Source organism: Styela clava, chromosome 15 (assembly GCF_964204865.1).
Source record: "Styela clava chromosome 15, kaStyClav1.hap1.2, whole genome shotgun sequence".
NCBI lineage: Eukaryota > Metazoa > Chordata > Ascidiacea > Stolidobranchia > Styelidae > Styela > Styela clava.
The window spans coordinates 13,267,936-13,289,164 of NC_135264.1; the positions used below are offsets into that span (position 1 = coordinate 13,267,936).

General features: G+C 34.7%; 2 protein-coding genes across 2 annotated transcripts; both read right to left on the reverse strand.

Moving 5' to 3' along the window:
• Positions 1-3,241: 3,241 nt before the first annotated feature.
• On the reverse strand, positions 3,242-14,546 carry LOC120333768 (membrane progestin receptor beta-like). The gene is made up of 10 exons (XM_039401128.2): positions 14,417-14,546; positions 11,279-11,914; positions 10,673-10,778; positions 10,335-10,432; positions 9,539-9,655; positions 9,230-9,400; positions 8,597-8,739; positions 7,274-7,383; positions 5,946-6,075; positions 3,242-5,569 (listed from the first exon to the last, which is right to left on the reverse strand). The coding sequence occupies exons 2-10, from the start codon at positions 11,872-11,874 to the stop codon at positions 5,442-5,444; spliced, it is 1,599 nt and encodes a 532-aa protein (XP_039257062.2). The 5' UTR covers positions 11,875-11,914; positions 14,417-14,546; the 3' UTR covers positions 3,242-5,441.
• Positions 14,547-15,640: 1,094 nt separating this feature from the next.
• On the reverse strand, positions 15,641-20,465 carry LOC120333769 (small ribosomal subunit protein eS7-like). The gene is made up of 6 exons (XM_039401129.2): positions 20,375-20,465; positions 19,962-20,128; positions 19,570-19,713; positions 17,202-17,266; positions 16,631-16,781; positions 15,641-15,772 (listed from the first exon to the last, which is right to left on the reverse strand). Exons 2-6 carry the CDS (start codon positions 20,106-20,108, stop codon positions 15,698-15,700), a joined length of 582 nt encoding a protein of 193 aa, XP_039257063.1. The 5' UTR covers positions 20,109-20,128; positions 20,375-20,465; the 3' UTR covers positions 15,641-15,697.
• Positions 20,466-21,229: the final 764 nt, after the last annotated feature.

The window sequence follows — 21,229 nt, forward strand, 5'->3', positions numbered from 1 at the left end:
AGATATATATGCTGCTAGACTTCTACTGCTTGAACATATATGCAACACGCCGCGGTTTCTTGGAAGCAAAATGCTCAATAACGCGCTGATTAAAGTCATGCATCCCAGAAATAACGTCTCTGTGAATGGATAAAACAGCCAAGGAATTTAATCTATCTTGCTTCATTGTGTTTCTGAGATACGTTTTAATACGCTTCAGCGTGCTGAATGTTCGCTCTGCGTCGGCGGAAGAAATAGGCGTCGTCAAAATGATGTCCAGAAATTTTGCAGACGCCGCAAAGGTAGTTAGTTACTAGAGTGTTATCTATGAGGAACCCATAGAGCGCGCAAGTTGATGTGATGTTCAAAAAAGTTTGATTGGTGTATATACATCGCAATTCATTTTCCAATTTACCCACGTTTATCACGGGGTAAAATTTGGAGACAGTAGCCAACAAATGGATGGGAAATTGACGTGCAAATTTTGAAAAATTTTTGGGGTTCATCAAAGAGAACGCTGTAAGGTGTTCAGTGCGCAGACGATCGCCTATTTGATTCACCAGAATGTCACAGCATTCCTTTGCAGACAAAATCAAACGCTGCGTTGTTTGCCCGCGGCGTAAAGAAGCACTCCATGTGTCGTCGTATTTTATTGTTTCCCGGATACGAGATACAGCATCGCAGAAGTCTGAAATACGCGACTGCACAGACGCTCCATCCATTAGTCTTGACTGCAATGCGCCGTATAATACATCCACGTGATAGAATATTGTGGAGAAAAAAGCGAGAAAAAATGAAAACTCACCATCTTCTAGCAGACGCTTTAGACCTGCTGCCTCCCTCACAGAGCGTTCGTCCCAAACCGGAGAGCTCTGAATGCCATTGAAACACTCAATGAGCTCAGACCTAATTTCGGACACGCCCTGCACCACGCGTGATTGGAAGTTCCAACGCGTTGGTGCACAAGCTGGGAGACGGCGGCTACATATCTGGCGAAGGAGGTCAGAGCGCTTCGGCGAAACGGAAAAAAATGAAGAAAACCCCGAAACATTTGCAAAAAATATACGGACGAGAGGGGTATCAAGACACATATTTTTAATAACGAGGTTAAATTGGTGTGCATAACAATGTAAAAAATGCGCATGAGGAAAATCTTCTTTTATATAAACTTGAACACCATGTTTCGACCCATTCATGACTGCCGCGCCGTCATAAGTTTGAGCTATCAATTTTGACTTCGCGTTGTAAGGCTGTAACACTTCTTTCAGTACAGCCGATATCCCGCAAGCCGTGCGATCAACGATTGGTACAAAGCTGTGAAATCTCTCGGTAGGTTTACCATCTTTCACAAACTGAAAAATCACAGCCAGTTGGGAAACGCACGTGATGTCAGTTGTCTCGTCAGACTGAATCGAAAGGAACTGGCAATTCTCAATTTCCAGAGCCAAATGTTGTAAATAAATTTTATACATTGAGTCGAGCAAATCATTTTGGATATCCTTAGATGTCCCTTTCGAAACAGTTGCGGCATCAAGATGATCTCTCAATACTGTATCTAGGGATGCGGTGTATTCCACCATATCCAAAAATACCCCTCTATTAGAAGAGCCAGCCCGTTCATCGTGCCCACGGAGGGACAGCTCGTGACAACCAATGAACTTCAAAACATCTATCAATCGACCGAGAACATGGCGGTTTTTCTCGACATTTTGGTTGTGCCGACGAATAGAAACCGCGCGTCCTTCATCCAACTGTGCTGCAATATTAACATTTCCGAATGTTCGGTATTTTACTGCATTGTCCAGATGCTCCATAGAAGATTGATGATCCCTGGCACGCTCGGAAAGATGTTTAAGATCTCTAAAACCAAATTTACACCAACGTGAGTCACGGGCGGTAGCAAAAAGTAGGCAATAAAAACAAAAAAGTGCATTTGTGTCCTCGCTGTAACACAACCATTCTTGTTTTTTATACCAAGTTTCTGCGCAGAATGTACGCCGACGCTTTCCTCCGTCATGGGATTGTTCCAGTGAACAATTTTTTGGTTGATAAGGCCCAAGACGTTGTCTCTCTAATTTTTGTTCCGGCGGCAGCTGCGAAGTAGTGCATCAACCTTATTCATTATGAGGTCTAAGGCTAAGAAATGCGAAGCCGGAAAGAAGTGAGGAGCTCAAAAGGAATGTGGAAAATCGAAAGCAAATGGACTAAAGGTCTCTAACTGATTCAAATAAAGAAATAAGCGACAAAAACGAAGGCGAGGAAACTATCAACTCTTCAAGCAACCAACGAACGAGAAGAAATGCGTGAATATATCAACACGTTGTTGTAAGAAACGTCGGCATTGTGTAGTCATAATTTCGGGGCTAGCCCCGATGATTTAGTAAAAGAGAGAATACGATATACAATGAGCAACCGGGGCAAAATCGGCGTCGCCCCGTCGACGTTCGGCGAAGGCTTTGCGAGCGAAAAATGAACCATGTCGGGAGAATATGGCTAGTGTAGACAGTCTGTGCAACCGATATTGAGGTATTTTTCGAATATTTTTTATTATACCGAAAAGCCCTATTGACGCGCCGCCACTGGTAGTTATGATATTATGAATAGGGTATAACCTGAATTCTATTTAACTTAAAAGCGCGCAAAACATTAATATTTGTATGTTAACGAAGTTCTCAACACAAGAATTAGAGCCAGTACATTTATTTGAAATTTATTGAATATCTTTTTCAGAGCTGCACATTTGGCCCGCGCAAATGACTCAACAAGACATAGATACTTCTTTCTGGAAATGATCATCTGCACTGGCAGCTTGTCTCTTAAGTTCTCATGACAAACTTTCATAAATCGCTAAGTATTATTAATGTGATTGTATTGACATTATTTCAATTGTTGATATATTTCACGAAGAAAGTTAGAATTTTTCACAATGCGAAACAAAAAAGATCACACTAGTTACGTTTGAAAAATTGTACATGGGAACTAGATCAAATAGCTTACTTTCGTAAAAAAACGGGATGCTGGCGAAAACAAGACACTGCTTGGGTTGGTGATTACAAATCTAAAAGATGATCTTCCAACAACTCTGTAGGTATGAGTGAATGAAGTGAATAGCATATAGAGGGATTATATCTTCTATATGAAATTAAAATATAGATAACACAGCGCAAAGCATTGTCAGTTTCAAAATACCCACTTTTGAATTAAATATGGAAACTGATCTATGAAATTAAAAAGAGGTCGGAGGTCATTCAATGATTTTCAAAAAACGTATTATTGGCATAAAAAATCTAAATCAAAGTAGGGCAGGTACTACGTTAGATAAAGTACTCAATAGGCCAAAAAATATGATAATATAAAAAGACTCGTCTCATATGTAAATATAGTTACATGAAAATTATAAACCCTGAAGATTCAACTGCAAACAGCACGAAATCATTCAAAAACATTTATCACAATTCTGTCAGAAATGGCAAACACTTCCAAACATCTGTTATAGATAAGAATATGCAAAAGGAGCATTGTCATATCACTTTCCACTCTAAACCTACTTTTAACAAGAAGAGATCAGAAACCCCTGGAAAAACTTGACTGGTTTAAAATGTAAAACAAATTCAAATAGTCAGGTTTAGTCGCAATGTTAGTGCTGTATTATTATACCATGGTTGAAGTCTGCCACAAAAAAATACCTAATTAGATACCTTCAAAAAAACTATAACCGAAATTTTTTGAGTTCAGTTTAAAAATTCAATTCTAATAATTAGCTTTTAAATGTAGTTGAAGAATATGTATAAACTGTGAGGTTAGGATTTATTAGCATAGGTTGTGATCAAATGCATTGTTAAAAGAAAAAAGCACAAAGCACAAAATAATTATGAACATGATATGCATTGTATGGGCTATATGGTGATTAATAAAAAAGAAGTGCATTGTATACATAATTCTCTTCTTCAATGCAAAGAGGTGCATGCTAAAATAAGAAATCAAAAAAGGTTTCCATGGGAAATGTGACCACAAAATTATAGTATTATTAATCATATGTAAAATATCTTAATTGATTTAGTAAATATTTATGATAAAAAAAGTACTTTTGTCAGACTTTAGTATCATAACACATATTGGGGTTAGTGCATATTAATGACAGAAAACACAAATGCAGTAAAAAGTACTCAGTAAATTTACTATAAATCCATAGTAAATCAGAAACTTCTAAAATCTCATATGGGTTGGCGTTTTTTAGGTTCAATGAACATAAGGAACACTTTTGAGATTGTTGAATAAAAATTCAAAATATTTCAAAAAAATAGAAAGTACAAAAGTATATATATCATTCAAATTACAGTACCTGGTAAACAAAAAATTGTGTTTGTACTAACCTTTATACAACATTTTTTTATCTTAATTGTGCCAAGAAATTATTACCGAAATTTTTTAAATGCTATAAAATTATTTTTTATAAAATTTGTAGAACATTCCTAACACATAACATTTGGCAGTTTTCTGTGAGTTGTGAGTTTTCTGTTTCTTTCATGATTTATATCTATTTTTGATCAAGTATATTTAAAAAAAAATATATTGTTATCTAACCAAATTAGGGCAAAATTGCCCCATTTCAGGAACATAATAAAATACCTTTTATTTATTTTTAAATTAATATGATAATAAAGGAGCACAAAGACCTGTGCAAACTAACCAGACAATAAGAAACAATAGTAGTATTTATCAAGTGCCTGACAACATAAGACATCAAAAGCTGGTAAAAAAACTAGAAAAAAAAAGATGAAAAAAAAATTTAAAATATCATTAGTATCATAAAAGCAAATAGAAATTTGTGAAGAAAAAAATAACATATATACATTGCAAATGCAAAAAAATATCTAAATACTTTCTTAGAAGATATTTTGATGCACGTTTGCATCCATAAGACCTTTTTTATCTGATTTATACTCAAATTATAAGTGTAATAAAATTTAGCACTGTGACAACACGGCCATGAGGTATAATAGGTGACTGAAGAATCTAATATGATCAAAAACTCAAATTATTAGAATATGTACATTTCATGAATTTTTATAAAGATTTTCGAATAAAATGTACTTTCATGTGGGAGATTGGTAGAACAATGTTAAAGTTTACTATATTCTAAACTCAAGATGGAATTTGAAAAACAAATTCAAAAGAATTGAAGATTGAGATTATGGGCAACTCTTTTTGATACAGTACTATTATCCTTATCTCCTTCAGTCAAGAAAGGACTGGATAGATAGGCTGAAATCGAAATTTTTGTGAGAATGACCAAAACATATAAAATATTGCAAAACAGAAAATGCATTATTTTTAAAATAAAAAAAGGGAAAATTTAAAAGCTTTACACACTAACTATACAACTTATACCAAATCATCATAAAAAAAAAACATTTCAATCAAGTTTCGCAAACAAAAACTCTCTTGTGCAATGATATTAACTAGTCTCCTTCCTCTTCTGATATTTCTTGAAGATAGATATTTGATTCAGACTTTATTCTTGATATTCTATGAGTTCGATGATGAATTCTCGCTGTTTCAGGAAGCCCACACGAACAAAGATGTTTACCTGCAAGTGAATATTATACTATACTGATTAGATTGTCCAAATGTCTACGGTGATTTAAGACAGGGTGACCCAAAAACAAAAAAAATAAAAAAAATTTTATTTAACACTTGAACATCTGTTCGTGTATTCTGATTGTTTAGTAATGTAGGACACTTTGCACGAAAGTTATGTTTTTTTCTAGAATATTTTCCACATGATCTTGATGCTGTTATTTTTTTTGAAGAATGGATGCAATAAATTGCATGCAATAAAATCAACTATTTCATAATTAACAACAAATTTATTATAATAATTATGATCTTTCGTATTAATTTGAAACCTAATACGGCACAAAACTTCATTATAAAGCTCTTTTGAAAAATTTGTAAAACAATACCTTGTAATAAAGGTTCCTCATGTACATGATCATCTTTAACAGAAGAATGGATGACTTTTCCAACAATGTATCCATACATTACAATGATAATATAATAAACACATATTTCGAATAGTGTTGGATATTCTTCCTGCGAAAAAAGTAAAAATGATTTTTCAACTATTTAGTATTAGTTGAATATTTTTTACGCAGCTTTTAGAAGTCATTCAGGAAGTTTGATACATAATAACTACAGGAATAAACTCTAATTAAAGGTGAAATGGGGTACTTCCATAGTGTGTGGACCGCGTTAGGGTTAGGCCATAAATTTCCTTATTTTAGTTCTATTACGAGTTCGGAGACTGTCTGTGTTAGCCAAGTGAATATACCCCCTGCCCATAGGTTTCAGTTCCTTTACATAACTTGATGTAAAGTAGGTGAACAAAATTAGTTACCTACATATTGGTACACACACTTCTGGTGTGCCGAAAATAGGATTGCCAAAACCAAATAATATATCAGTCAGTGTACATTCTGAAATAATGGAGGCTCTACTTCCCAGTGGGTTGCGAGAAGGCTCAATGGGGGTGAAATCAATGAGGATAAAACCTTTTTCGACACTGACTTATGTTAAAACAAGATATCAATCAAATTAGAAAGATTTGGACCCGGTACCGAGACCCACCATCATCGAAATGGAGCCAAGATTTTATTTTCTGTACGAGAATATGCAAGCAGTTTTAATAAAGGTATTGTCCATTTTATTTTTTTTTAATCTTCTCTGCATTATTAAATGTTACTTTATTTTTATTTTGGTTTCCGAGGGTTGCAAAACATTTTGGCTGTGTCAAGTGGGTCGTGATGATAAAAGTTTGAAAACACTGCTCTAATGTATTCTAAAACAATGTTTCATAAGCAATTCTAAAATGGCTTTTACAAAATGTTTCATAATTTAAACAAATAAAAAACTGTGAAATGGGGTGTACTATTAACATTAGCAATCACATGAAACAAAACATAAGACACCTTTCATTAGATTAGTCAAATGGTAAAGCTGTGACGATTTCCTGTGACAAACTAAAACCAGATCATGTTGTGTAACAAGACGAACATCGTAATATCATACTAATATGACTCAAGTAATTATCTTGTAAAAAAATTTTTGCTTATGTTATACAATATTAAACGTCGATAGAGAAAAGTTATTTAAGCATGATTCATTCATGATCAAAGAAATGACTACGCAAAACTCAGTGTGCGATACGTTATGAAAAAAAACAAATGGGTTCAAATAATAAAATTGTTTCAAATCATATGACATATTACAAAGCAAAAAATATATATTTTACCTGTTGTTGCAAGACACTCCATGGCCCTTCTGTGACATCATAATACACTCCCCAAACTTCACAATAGGCAGCAAATGCAGTTAAAATGTGAAACCACATATGCGAATGCCCTGTGAAAACAATAACTGAACCTTAGTAAATGTAGAGGGTGTTTTTGATACTTTTTTGTGTCTCATCGCACCAATAACATCTAAATTTGCTCAGCACACATAAACTATGCATTGAATTTTTTTTATGGAAATCTTCATATATCGGGGTTATCATTACTAAAACAGTAGAGATTTTCAAAATTTTTATGTGAACACACCGTGACGTCAGATTTGCTTTCTTTTATAGTCTGAAATATTTAATTTGGTTTGACCGCCCTCAAAAATAATATGTTACATAATGCCAAACAATATGAAAAGATAACAATGGTTAAAACGAATACCGAAAGCATCACTATTCATAGGTTAATGATAAACCGACGATATCTGATTGTGTTTGCTCTGTTTCTATTAATAGATTGATTGAACAAACATGCGAAAAAGAATATGGAGGATATGATTTTAACATATGTTCTTTGTGTCACCTAAAAATTAACTTCACAAATTCAATTATGGTGGATCAAAATTGGGGAAAATTGAAGTTAATGAACTGTAACACAGGGTTAAAAATGAAATAATTTCCGGTAGGATAATTTTTTTTATCCATAGACAAATTAGGGTCGATTACCTGAAGTAACTTGAAATAATGAAGAATAAAACTGTACAACAAGTATGGGACATATATGATGCATAAAGTAATATCATGCAATGATCGACCTCCATGCTTGTTTGAATTAAATTTCAGACATAATACATCATTATCCAATTACCAACATAAGGGTTTCAAGACAATAACTTTGTCTGCTAAAGAATTTCTTATTGTCTTATGATTTGTCTATTGGGAAAGAGGAAAGACCCTACATAAGGATCATAACACATAAAAGAACAGTATGGCATTGACTGAATACCATGGAATGGAAACATAAAACCGAACATTATTGGGATAAAAAACATATTCCCAATTTTTCAATAAAGATTATTTAATCAAAAAAGCAATGAGCATGCTAAGCCTATCAATATTTAACATTTTACAAATATTACTCGCACACCTAATAAAGGGTTTAGTTTCAGAATGCAGGCTGAGGAATGATAAATAATCAACTTATAATAAATATAAAGGTAATGAAAATGTTTACCAGACAACTACCAATACTAAAGTACCATCATATTTAAAAAAAAGATTGATGGAAAAAAATTAGAATTTATTATATTCCTGACAAAAAAAAATTGATCGTACCGAATACATCAAATTTTCCCGGAAAAAATCGTTGTGGGAAATCCAGCCCATACACGGCTGGTGCAAGAAACATAGAAGGTAATGCAATACCATGCCACCATAAAGATGCTTCAGATTTACCGGTGGAGAAATTGTCGTACATTCTGAAGAAAAAAAAATAAAGATTTAGACTTCGTAAGTAATTCCTAATGCACATGAAAGGAACACATAAAATATCCACAACAGATAAAATTTTGACGCATAATCAGAAAATTTTACATGCTTTATATGGTACATACTTCAATAAGCGAAATTTTCAATTTTAGTATGAAATTTTCACATTCATAAAAAAAATATTCATATTAATACGAATAAGAAGGCTTAATCATATGGCAAACTTGTCTGGCCTCTCGTCTGGTTACCGGTCCAAGCCAGGTATAAAAATATTTAACCAGTTACTCATTTCACATGTATGGACATTAAAACATTCTAGACATTCAGTATATTAGATTCGATTTTTTCAAAAACAGTGGTCCTTACCTAGATGTTCATAGAAAAACCTTGATCCGAGTGAAATGCATATAAAATAACATATAAAAAATTTAATAAATTTTTTTTTAGGTTAGATTAAACATAGAAAATTATTCCTCTCACCTTAAATATAATGGTATAGCCCCAAAAGCATAGCCAAATCCATTAACGAAAACTTTTAATTGACGACTTAACTTTAAAGAAACCCATTTCCCTCCAGTTTGAGTCAGACAAAGGCAAGTATAACCGACGGTCACAATCAAAGTGGAAATTTTGAGATAGTGACTTGAAAATCTAAAAAAAAGAGTAGCATATAATTTTATCCTGGGGGAGAGGAAAGCTGATAATACAGCTTGATCACATGGCAAACCACAGCCTCTCGTCTGGTCTCGTTAAATTGTTTGTATTAATAGCTTATAAATGAAGACTTACATTTTAAAATATTCGAGATGTGCTCCACTATAAAAATTAGTGGAAAGTGAAGCGAATGCAAATAGTGAGATTCCAAAATAATCAGCAACGAACCAACAACTATGGTGAAGACTTGATCTGAAAAATCAACAACGAAAAAGATAATTAGACAAAAGATTTTAAATTCATTTTGGAAGGAAAGAAAATAAACGTGACTCAAATTAATTTTGCACACCAGCAGGGCTGTACACAGAATATTTGCGTCAATTATTAATTCCGAACACTTGGGTTAATTGAAAAAAAGATATTAATTCCCTGTCCAATGTTGACAAAAATCTCTTATTAAATGTCAACAAGTAAAAATCAGAAATTTGGCTATTTGACTCGAGAGAGTCTGAAATGATATGACTCATATTATGCAGCCCTGCATATAATGTCATCTACTTATCTCGTCCATTAGTCTGATATAAATAAACCAGTCATATTTATTCAATCTCAGCACCTCTGTGTATCGAATATCAATATAATTTTTCATAAATATTTATATTATTCTTGGTTTTATCCTGAAGGCATTTTTAGGGAAGGCTTGACATTCCATCACTGAAATTTGATTATCTAACGATAAAACAAAGTGGTCAATTTTTTATTCAAGTTGAATCCGAAATCGAAAACTTTTTGAATGATGACCGAGTATTATGCCACTTTCATAACATATCTCAATGTGAGAGAGTTTTTTTACTCAAGAAGAGTTACTATCCCTGTTTGAGCCATTTTCAATGTCAATAATAAAATAATGTAAAAAACAGAAAATATTTACTTGGAGTGGAACAAATGAGCCGACGCACTGAAGAAACATAGCAATGTACCGGCCGTTAGAACAAGAAATAATGGCCAAGCATGAATGATGTTGATTTCCTGCAAAAAATTAAATCAAACTTATCATTTTAGGAATTGAAGAAAGAAGATTGTTCACAATATGTAGTTGAGGGTGTAATTTTCAGAATTCCGAATCTAAGCGATTCAAAGCATTGGCCCACTAATTAAAGCTCTATGGTGGCATCTTATAAATATTAATTAAGCAAAATGTTACATTCCATACCGTTTAAAGTTCCATGAATAAATGAATTTCATAATTTATAATTGAAGAAACTGTACCTGAGAAAAGGCAAAAAGTAGATAGAAAAAGTATATTGAAGGTATAAGGTGCGTCCACACATTCATAAACTCATAGGAAGGAGTGTAAAGCCCTCTCAAGTAGTAACTGTTAAAATACAATTTAGAATTATTATACAAATTAAAATTATAAATTAAGAAAACATTAAAAATATAACAACTTATTACCTTTTTTTAAAACTTATTTTATTCAAAAGGTTTGATATTGCTACATGCCATAAAGTTTTACAGTTCGAATACATGCCTAAGGTGCCCCCAGAAAACAGGAACCAGGTCACCTAGCAAGAACATATTCTAAAGAGACCATAACAGTAGATTACTGAAACCTCTGGTTACAATCATACACAAATAAAAGTTCAAGTGTTAAATAAATAATTTTCTTCATTTTTTGATCAAGAAATTTATGGGTTATGTTTTTTGGGGCCTCAATTAAGATTTTAATCTGGTATGTACTCATGGCTTCACATTCTGTAACTAAACTTTTTTGATCATCTAGCGATAAAGCGAAGATTGTCCCTTCAATATTCCCCTTCCCATGACTGTGTTCGGCAATGTACAATTTCATCATAAATGTTAAAAAAGTCTCACCTCCATGGCATGAATGGTAAAAGATATCCATATTCGATATAAGGTTCTTGAATAACTTCTGGAACTTGAGACCGATGTACTTTCATTGCATGTTTCCAGCTTGAAATATGAGCATGATGGTCGTGATTGCATGTCCTAATGCAGCCTTGACTATGGCTTCGCCAAAGTCTTGCGTTCTTCGGATTACGATGAACAACATTATTGTTTTCTTCATGTAATCGTTTGTTTGTTTCGAAAGACGTAAAGAGAACGTTATCATCGACAGTTTGTTTGTTTTCAACATTAATTTTAACTTTGTTTTCATTGTATGGTGGTAAGACTATTTCAGCAATTTTAGTCTTCAGGTCGGTGAATACGTTCAATGCATTATCCAAAATAGAAAAGTTTCTGCTGTTTTTGTGTTTTGTTATTCCGTGCGATCCATTCCCGATAGCGTAATCTCGGACTCTATTTATTTTTTCAATTAGGCATGATATAATTTCTAGTCCTCCAATTGCCACTCTTAGACCTTGTATAGGACTCTGAATATTTCCTAGAAAATTTTCCTCATTAGAATTGCAATTCTTTGTTTCCTCATGTTTCATATGCGACGCCATGACAACATACTTCAAAGAGAGACAACTAACTAATCAATACCTAAAAATATAGAAAGTTAACGTTAGATTTCACATTAAAGATTAATTAATGCTTAAAAGGTTGTGATTAACATGATCTATTCTTATCTTGAATTACTTTACTTATTAGATATAAAGATAGAGCAGTTAATGCACGTCAGTAGCCTAATCAATGGTTAATTTAATTATGATATATGATTCATCATACGTTGTGGTATAAGTTATGTTGCGTCTACATGAATTCAAAATGAATCAGAGACGCTTTTTTTACACTCGACTCAATAATTAAAATTTTAATCTCATTTGAATCATTTAAATTATGGAGGTCATATTTTGAAACATATTTATTACAGAAACAAATGGGTTATATTAATATTTTAAAAAGCTGATAATTGGAAGATGATATCTGTAATGAATCACACATATCGGTAATATGTTCAATTTAAAAGTAGTTGATATTAGATATGGTAAAATGTCGATTTTGTAAATAATTTAAAATAATTCCATATCAAAATTGTCAATTCCAGCATTGAGTTACAAAAAATAGAAATCATTTTACTTAGTTCCTTATAAAAATTAGGATATCAATAAAACAACAATTTTTATATCATATTAAACGGTCTTACTACTTACTGAATACAGCGCGAAACACCGCAAAGAGCGCAAAACAGCGCAAAACAGAGGGAAACAACGCAAAACAGTGTGGAAACAGCGCAAAACAGCGCGAAAGAGCGCAAAACAGAGGGAAACAGTGTGAAGCAGAAAAAAATTTTGCAATGAGTTCGGGGCACCTTGTTTTGAGTTGGAGTACCACGGCAGCAAATTAAAAACACAAACCAACGTATGTAGCCAGTAATGCTGTAATGGCAGGTGCCCCTGTTGGTGACACATTTCGGGTACCATAATTTAGAACATTTTCCACATTGATATGGTTGGCTTTAGGGTTAGGGTTAGATAAAAAGGGACCTCCAGAAGTATGTGCACCAAGATGGCGCACAACCTGAAAATAGTATGTGTGTGTGTAGCGGATTCAGGTTGTGCGACATTTTGCTGCACATACTTTTGGAGCACCAAAAAGGTAGATAAAATTTCGCGTGATGACCTATACTCCGGTACATAACCTTGTAAATAGCGCCATAAAACCATGGCGAGAGGCGCCGTGGTTCTTTCGTGGCAGGAGGTGGTAATGACTGCGTCTTCTGTTTTGCGCTGTTTCCCTCTGTTTTGCGCTGGTTTCCTCTGTTTTGAGCTGTTTCGCGCTATTTTGCGCTGTTTCGCGCTCTTTTGCGCTGTTTTGCGGTGTTTCGCGCTGTATTCAGTAAGTAGTAAGACCCCATATTAAATTTCCACAAATTAAAAATATTTTTGTAAAAAAGGGTCTCCATTAATTAAATAATTAAAAACATATTCGATATTACATAAATCGAGAATACTATTTTGAAAATTTATTCAAAATAATGAATTAATCAATTTTTCACTATTTTTGATTGCCACTGTAGGCTATAATTTTAAAAAATATGATGCAAAAGTTTTTTTAAAATTTTGGTGGATTCAAGAATTCTTTCAAAGAAACAGATGGACTTAGTAAATACTTGGAGTTATAAAAATTTGAGCTTGTCACTTCCCTCTCCTTCTACAGTTTTACGCATATGGCTCTGAACAAAGCTGTGCAAAAGCAGCCACTGCTAGGTACCATAAGGAGGTTCTATCGTTCAAATAACAAAAATCTTTCTAGTTTAGCATTACTTATCCGAAATATTGCTGTATTGGGTAGGTAGTGGGCACTGGATTTGAACCAAATATTCTGACGTTCAAGGCTTTTGCTGTATCAATGTGTACAAATATACCGCACATTCAGACATTTCTGTATTTGTACCGATACTAGTTCGCAGATGCCGTACGGTATGAGTTGATAATTACAGGTGACAAAACAAATTCTTGCCGAAAGCAAAAACTAGAGAAAGATAGGATTTCCATATTTCTGTATTTATTTGGCTAGTATTACTATTACATTGCCGTCGTGTTCCTGTATTACAGACTATTTGTAATATGAAAAGTCACACAAAAAGTAGGATAGGAGGATAGGATTTACATATTTATCCCGGGGGAGAGGAAAACCGATAAGACGGCTTATCCATATGGCGAACCACGGCCTCTCGTCCGATTACCATTCCAAGTTTGGTATGGGATTAGTTTTTACTGTATTGTTTGTTTTCGGAAGCATGGACTTGGTGGTGGAGGAAGCCGTAACCGACCAGCGGTTACGTGAACCACCCAACGACGGCGAGGAGTCCAGCAATCCTCTCGCACATAACCATCCCTGCATGGGATTCGAACCTGCGAACCCACGCAGAGTAATTAGAGGTGCGTGGCGAGCGTATTCCTAACGCAGTAACGCTTAGCCCGTTGAGCCACACCGCCGCGCCAAAAGTCAAACCGTACACAGCTATCTCTTTTTCAATGAAAAAATAACATAAATAAAATACTATATTGTTAACAACAGAGCTATTTCTATTAACCGTACCTGAATTTTAAATGAACAATCCGTATCCCTGACTCCGCGCCCGACCAAAAGGTAAGCAACGCGCAACTGTGCAACGAAACGCCGCGCAGCAATAACGAAGGAGGTGACCGACGCCCACTATCATCTGTGTCAAAATCAAAACACCAACAAATTCGCCACAAAAAGCGCCAAATTGCTGGAATATGTTGAATCAGAATCTCTAACTTTGTGCTGGATTTCATGAACTGATTTCCTGAATACACAGCTTTTGTAGTGCGGAAGGTCTCTTATATCTTTTCAGCAAAATTTATCTTGTTAATTTTACATGTTATTTAATATCATAATGGCTCTGCTGATATCATATGTTAGGCACAAAGTGGTACATCATGTACAAAGGTTTTTCAACAAATTTCGAATTGAGAAATAGCACACAGCATGCACGATGCATGTTTTCTTGAGCATCAACTTTATGATTGGCAACATTTATGATTGAGCACATGCTCTTGCATCGAAGGCGCATCTGTCCTCGGTATGAATTTTCCTTAAGACCACCGGTGTATAAGAAATCAACAGCATCCCATGCCTTCCAGTTGGGCTTCGATCCCGAAGGCATGAAATACTCTTTCCATTGTCACGATCTCAAAATATAGTACAGTACTGTACAAGCCTCATTACAAATTTGGTGTATAACACGAGCATTCGGACAATGTCCAGCTTTTCTCGAAAAATCTACATTGAAACTCAATTCTAATTAAGCAAACAAGTCTTTCTCTTGTAATCTTTTTTCAACAAAAAACCGAAACCATAACGAAAATTTTAAAGCCCGCGGTAAAAGTACTAACATGCAAAGAAGCTGTCACAATAAAGAATTTCCATCAAGCTGACATCAAAACAACGACTTACCTAGCTAGCTGACCTGAGAAATCGGTCTCAGAAGTGAACTGAATATACAAAAATTTTATTTGGGTTGTTTTGAGCAGGACTACATCTAAAATTATCAGGTCGAACGATTTATTCTACCTTCGGAAAGGGTGACCAAAATGAGGGGGTCAGAAATCCAGCCACTGTATTGTATCAAAATATTTTCAGCCCAATTAAATCTATGATCCCTGACAAAGCTTTGCAGATCCTAATCGAGCTCCAAGCAATAAATAATCAACCAGACTTGTTCCTATAACACAACGCATTCACCTTCCCCAAACTATTCACTATATACCCGGTTTCAATAAATAATGAACAAAAGAGAACGATTTTTTTGTTTTATTTTCTCGACTCTGCATATCCTGAGCATATTTTAGGACTTTAGTAATACTCCGGGAATTCAAAAGTCACATCTTTGCCGGTAAGTTTCTTGTAGACGGCTCCAAAAGTGTCCAACTAAAAAGCAAAACAATGGTTTGTGAACAAACATTGTAAAAACAAATTTCAAGTTGGAAGTATTATTTATGAACCTGATTGATTATACTTGTCAACTTAATGTCGACTGGGTATAATAATATCGCAAATATGGTATTCCAAATATATGATTATTTGTTTATATAGATCAGTGCTCCAAACTTACCCCAGGTTGTGTTGCTAGAGGGCTTAATGGGGGCTGCAGCGTATTGGCAGATTAATTACTCTTCTTCCATTTGCCTCCACCTATCTGTTTTTCGACACAACTCGTGTTAAACAAAATATCGTTCAAATTCAGAACCAATAACGAGACCAACCATCACCGAAATAGAGCACATCGTTCTCATTTAAAGTCTCTAACCGTCGCAAAAAATATTGGCTGTGCCAAGTGGGTCATTATGAAATAAGTTTGAAGAACACTGATGCAGAATATAATACATTATGATCATTGATCAAATAACTTATAATAAAATATCAATTCACCAAGGTGCCTTACCACATAAAAAGATACAGAAAAAAAGCATGGATTTACAGTGACAAAGCAGAGTTAAAAATTTCCTATTTATATCAGGAGAGAAAAGTCCATAAGACTAATCATATGATTAGCCATATGGTGAACCATGTCCTCTTGTCCGGTTACCAGTCCATGTCGAATATCGGAATAGTTATTTGTTTCAGACGCACGAATTGGAAGACGCCTAACCGACCACTGATTACATGAACCATCCTATGACAGCGAGGAGTCCAGTTATTCTCTCGTACATAATTACCCCCCCATAAAATTCAATTATGTGAACCCATGCAGGGTCCTCCTATAAAAAAACACGCCATGTTCAGTACCTTGTGTTCGACATTGTTTTGTTGGCTCTTATCTAAGTGTACTTTGATCAGCCTGGAACAATCCAACTTCACTCGAGTCCTCTTGCCAACGATCTCAGCAGGATAAACAATATCTTCAAGAATATTATCGTGTACTGATGTCAGTGTACGACTGAAATGAAAAAGGTGAAATGACATTTATGTACAAAACCAGACTTTTGATAGAGCAGATATATAGCACCTAATCCTGCCCAAACAAAGCAATGAAATAAGCAATTTGATGCAACTTCGAGCTTTGTATGGGAATACAGTGTTGTTGTTGGCAAGCGTATGGCTTGATAATCAGCTGACAACAGAGCATAAGTGCAACACCTCCAGAAAATGTAATTAACTAGGTTACACCAAAAGAAATATATCCATGTCCGAGCTTTCCAGGGACTTGTTAACAGCCAATGTTCAAAACATGTCATGAATAAGAGCTTCAAAGAGAATGCTTCCACCCCAGAACTAAATGAACTTGGGAATCCACCGTAACAAAAATAAAAGGTAAACCACACAGTTATTTGAGTTAGTTCAAGGCAACATAGATTACTTTCTTGGTCTCTTTTGCTTGCTTTTCGACTTTGTCTTTCTTGTTGGCTTTGGGAGAATTCTCCTCTGTTAAAATACAGCACAAGGTTAACGTGACATTTTTTGTTATCAATGCCAAGGTAATTTTAATAACATACACTTATACGAAAAATAGTGAGTTCTGTTACACTGCATGTTAATAATAATAGATATTAAATTTGTACAGTTTATTGATAGAAACCCTATTTCTTAATATACAAGGGAAAGCAAAAGATATGGACGAACATCGAGCATTCAGAAAATAATAGATTCAGCAAAACGAAAATTTTCAAAAAATTCAAGCTTTATTTTACAGGGTGTAAAAAAAATTTTGCCTCATTTTTAAGTAATGACAATCATGAGTTAAAATAAATTTCATTGTATGATAAAAAAGAATTACAGGCACAATATAAACTATTATTAAACTACCAAAAAATGAAGGCAAAGAAATTTTTAATTGGTATACCATAAAACCAAGCGCAATTTTTTGGACACCCCGTGCAATGCCAGCGCCGACATAAGCTAAAATCTATCAATCTTAAAAAAAAGTTATACGAAAATGCAAAATATATGCAGTTCGATATACAATGATTAAATATATGGAAAATATTAGACATGCTATTCCATCAGTCCAAAGTTTGACAAACATACTTATATAGACCTGATTTTGTGTATTTAAAGCAATCCCCAAATCAATTTGCTGGCACTGTGGGTAAAATACATAAGCATTGCTGTTTTGACCTACCAGTAATCATGTAAAGTAAGATACACCACATATCTGCTGATAGGCTCGTGTACAAGGTATTTCTGACAACAAAAAAGTTTTGTCTCAATGCACCAAATTTAGTGATGAGTTGATCTCTAAGATTCTGAAACTGTGATCCAGCCAGCAGGTGTTATTTTTTCCAGCTCTCAATGCTTACAAGTTAATTTAAATTTGCAACTAGTGCCATATCTGAGACTAATAAATGGCTATACTTAGATATGTGACTTATCTCAATGACAATTTACAAATTTGAAATAATTCATAATAAGTTAACAAAGTATAAGAATCTGACCTATCCATCCTTATACTAACAGTAGGGCACAATTCTCTGATTCCAAGAGGTCCAAGCATTTGGTTGAAAAAAAACACTAAACGAGGGCATCTGGCATGACGCGCCATGCTCCCATTATTAATTTAAAACAGTCGTGTCAAGAGTCGGCCATCATGTGACCAAAACCCATCCCAACGACGACTAAAACGAATAAATAGTAAAATTTTTTCCTTCGGTAAAACGGATAATTTTTTTCTGAGGAATCCAATGGTTTGGATGGTTTACCCTTTTTAGTTTATTGCGCAGTGCCGTTTTGCCGATATGGATGCCCAGACTGTCTTGTAAAAGAGGGGTTTGCATACAATTGCATTATAATTGATATCTTTTGCAGTGGATAGTAGGGTGGTGTAGCCAGTTTGCGGACGATTTCATTCAAACCGCTATAAAACAAAAACCAATATTTCTAACCCGTTAATTTTTTCACCATAGGTGCATTGGCATTTATTCTACACGCTAAACCTCGAATCAACTTTCTACGACCAGGGGTTAAAGCTATACAAACCACCAAAGTACGACACTCGGAAAACGTATTTGCGACCGAACGACCAGTGTGCGACGACGGATTTCAAGCCTTGAACATCGTTTCTGCTGCATCGAGACTAGAGCATACGCAGCCATGCGTGGAAAAATTGGGCTTCTAATTGCATTTCTGACCGTCATATATTTTAAGAACACGGTTATTTCGAACAAAACATGTCAAATTATATAAAAAACACCGCATCACAGCAATCAAACAGACAAAACCACGGTGGTCGCAAATTGGTCGACAAAGATACTATCGATGTATTGGAAATGCGCACCCCCCTATTCCCCCTCCTTTAAATGTAGAAACGCGAAAATTTGAAAATGGTTAAAAGAAACACAACTCCACCCCCTTGCCAAGTTTCATCTTTTTATCTCTTATATTTGTATGGATTTTCAAGTTTTTTTAATGAGACAATGGAGTTGGCGACATGAAAAAAAATGATCCGTTTTTTTTCTTTGGTCGGGTTTTCAGTCGTAACTTTTTTGTTTGTGGCCGCATTTTAGTGTAATTTCGCAGAGCTATGAGGGACAAGTGGACGATTACGCATGAGAAATATCGTTGCGGTTCGTTAATTTTTTTGGCATTAATTAGATCGATGAAGTTGATAGCCGCAAATAGGTCGTGGCCGCAAAGTGGGTAAGCCACCCTATTCTTGCGGAATCGGAAGACTGTGCCGTACTGACTGATGCAGAGACATCAATCACTATATTAAAAAACAAAATACAAACCTGCGCAATAAACACGATATGTTTTCCGCTGAATTTCTTTTCCAACTCTCTGACCAATCTGACTTGGATTCTTTGGAACGATCTGAGTTGAGGAAATGGAACGAATATCACGATCGCATGTCTACCACTTCCCACATCGACTTCCTTTAAAAATAAAATAGCGTCATGTATTTCTCTTTAGGAGTCGGTTTGCCAAAAAGTTTTGTAAGAAAAAAAAAGCTAATAAAACGAATGACCTGTCTTCACACTGTCACACAATAGAACAAAGATTTTTCGAAACATTCAGACTACAGGACTATCAAGAAAAGATATTTTGAAAGCATAGGTCACACCGAATCCAATGAATTTTACGAACTAAACCCAAGAATTGTAGTCTAATGCTTGCAACCTACCTTTGCCGCCGTGATATATAACTCCCGTAATTGGGTTTTCAGATCACTGTTACTCTCTAATTCAAGAAGAGCTTGAGAAATTGAGGACTCAAAAGCATCCGGCCTTTCATTATTGGCCTTGACTATCTTTGACCCACCGGGGTACATGGCTTCTGTTGTTTGCTAAGCTGAAAACAAAAGATAATTATTTAAAACTAGGATTTCAACAAGAACGCTGTACAAGCAGAAAAGAGGAGCCGTAACGCCATCGCTTCTATGTCAAATTGATCTCTTACTCTAAAGTGAATAAAAGTAAAATTGTCATAAATCACAACAAAATGAATCAAAGAAACTTAATGTATATCAAAAATAGTTATTCATCGTGTAAAATTCGTGATTACTACGGATTTATTCAATGAAATTAAAAAACCAACCAAGTCCAGCCATCCACCATAAAAAGGACCTCGACACGGTTGATCTGCTGCGATCCCTACAGTGTTACGCATGAAGGAATATGGCTCAAACTGAAATTAGAAATGGATAAAGTTTATTATGTTTCTCAATCATTATGAAATCAGATGAAAACGAATATTTATATAACATATATTATCATTTACTTTAAGCTTTGACTGGTTTTTGCTTGGCATATCGGGCAAGACCCGTGAGTGCCACAAGCAAGTAAAAATAGCCGCAAATTTGAATCACGAAATTAAAATTACAGTTTCTCTAACTTATTCTTCGATTCTAAATTATTTTTATGTAAATTATGAATAGTCATCGGTGTGAAATTTGTAGCCAAGTTGAGACGAAGCAAGCGGAAGCCAGAAAACAATGACTAGAGAGCAAAATAGAAGCAGTTTAGGGACAGGTCGACATACCGAACCTTTCTGCGTGATTGTTTGAGACTTTTCTCGCAACACCTCCACCACTCAACTACCTTTGCGGAAAAAATGAAATTATTATGTACGGTCATTTATGACACCAATTATAACGCATGACCATAAAAAAAGTATCGACAATCATGCTGAATAAAGTAGATTGTTCAGTCAAGTTTGCAATACGTCGTTTTTAGTGTGTTAATTAAATCAGTAATGACGTCTCGAAAATTCAAGACGAATATGGCGATTTGAATCAAGGCTGGAGTTATTTCGAAATAATTTGGCAAACAATTTCTTGGATTTGTTGAATTTGCATACTTCTTTTTTAGTCTTTTTCCGTAGTATTTAGTATTTTTCTGCATTTGTGCCTTGACTCCAGGAATGATTGTTTGTTTTCAGTAGATGTATTGT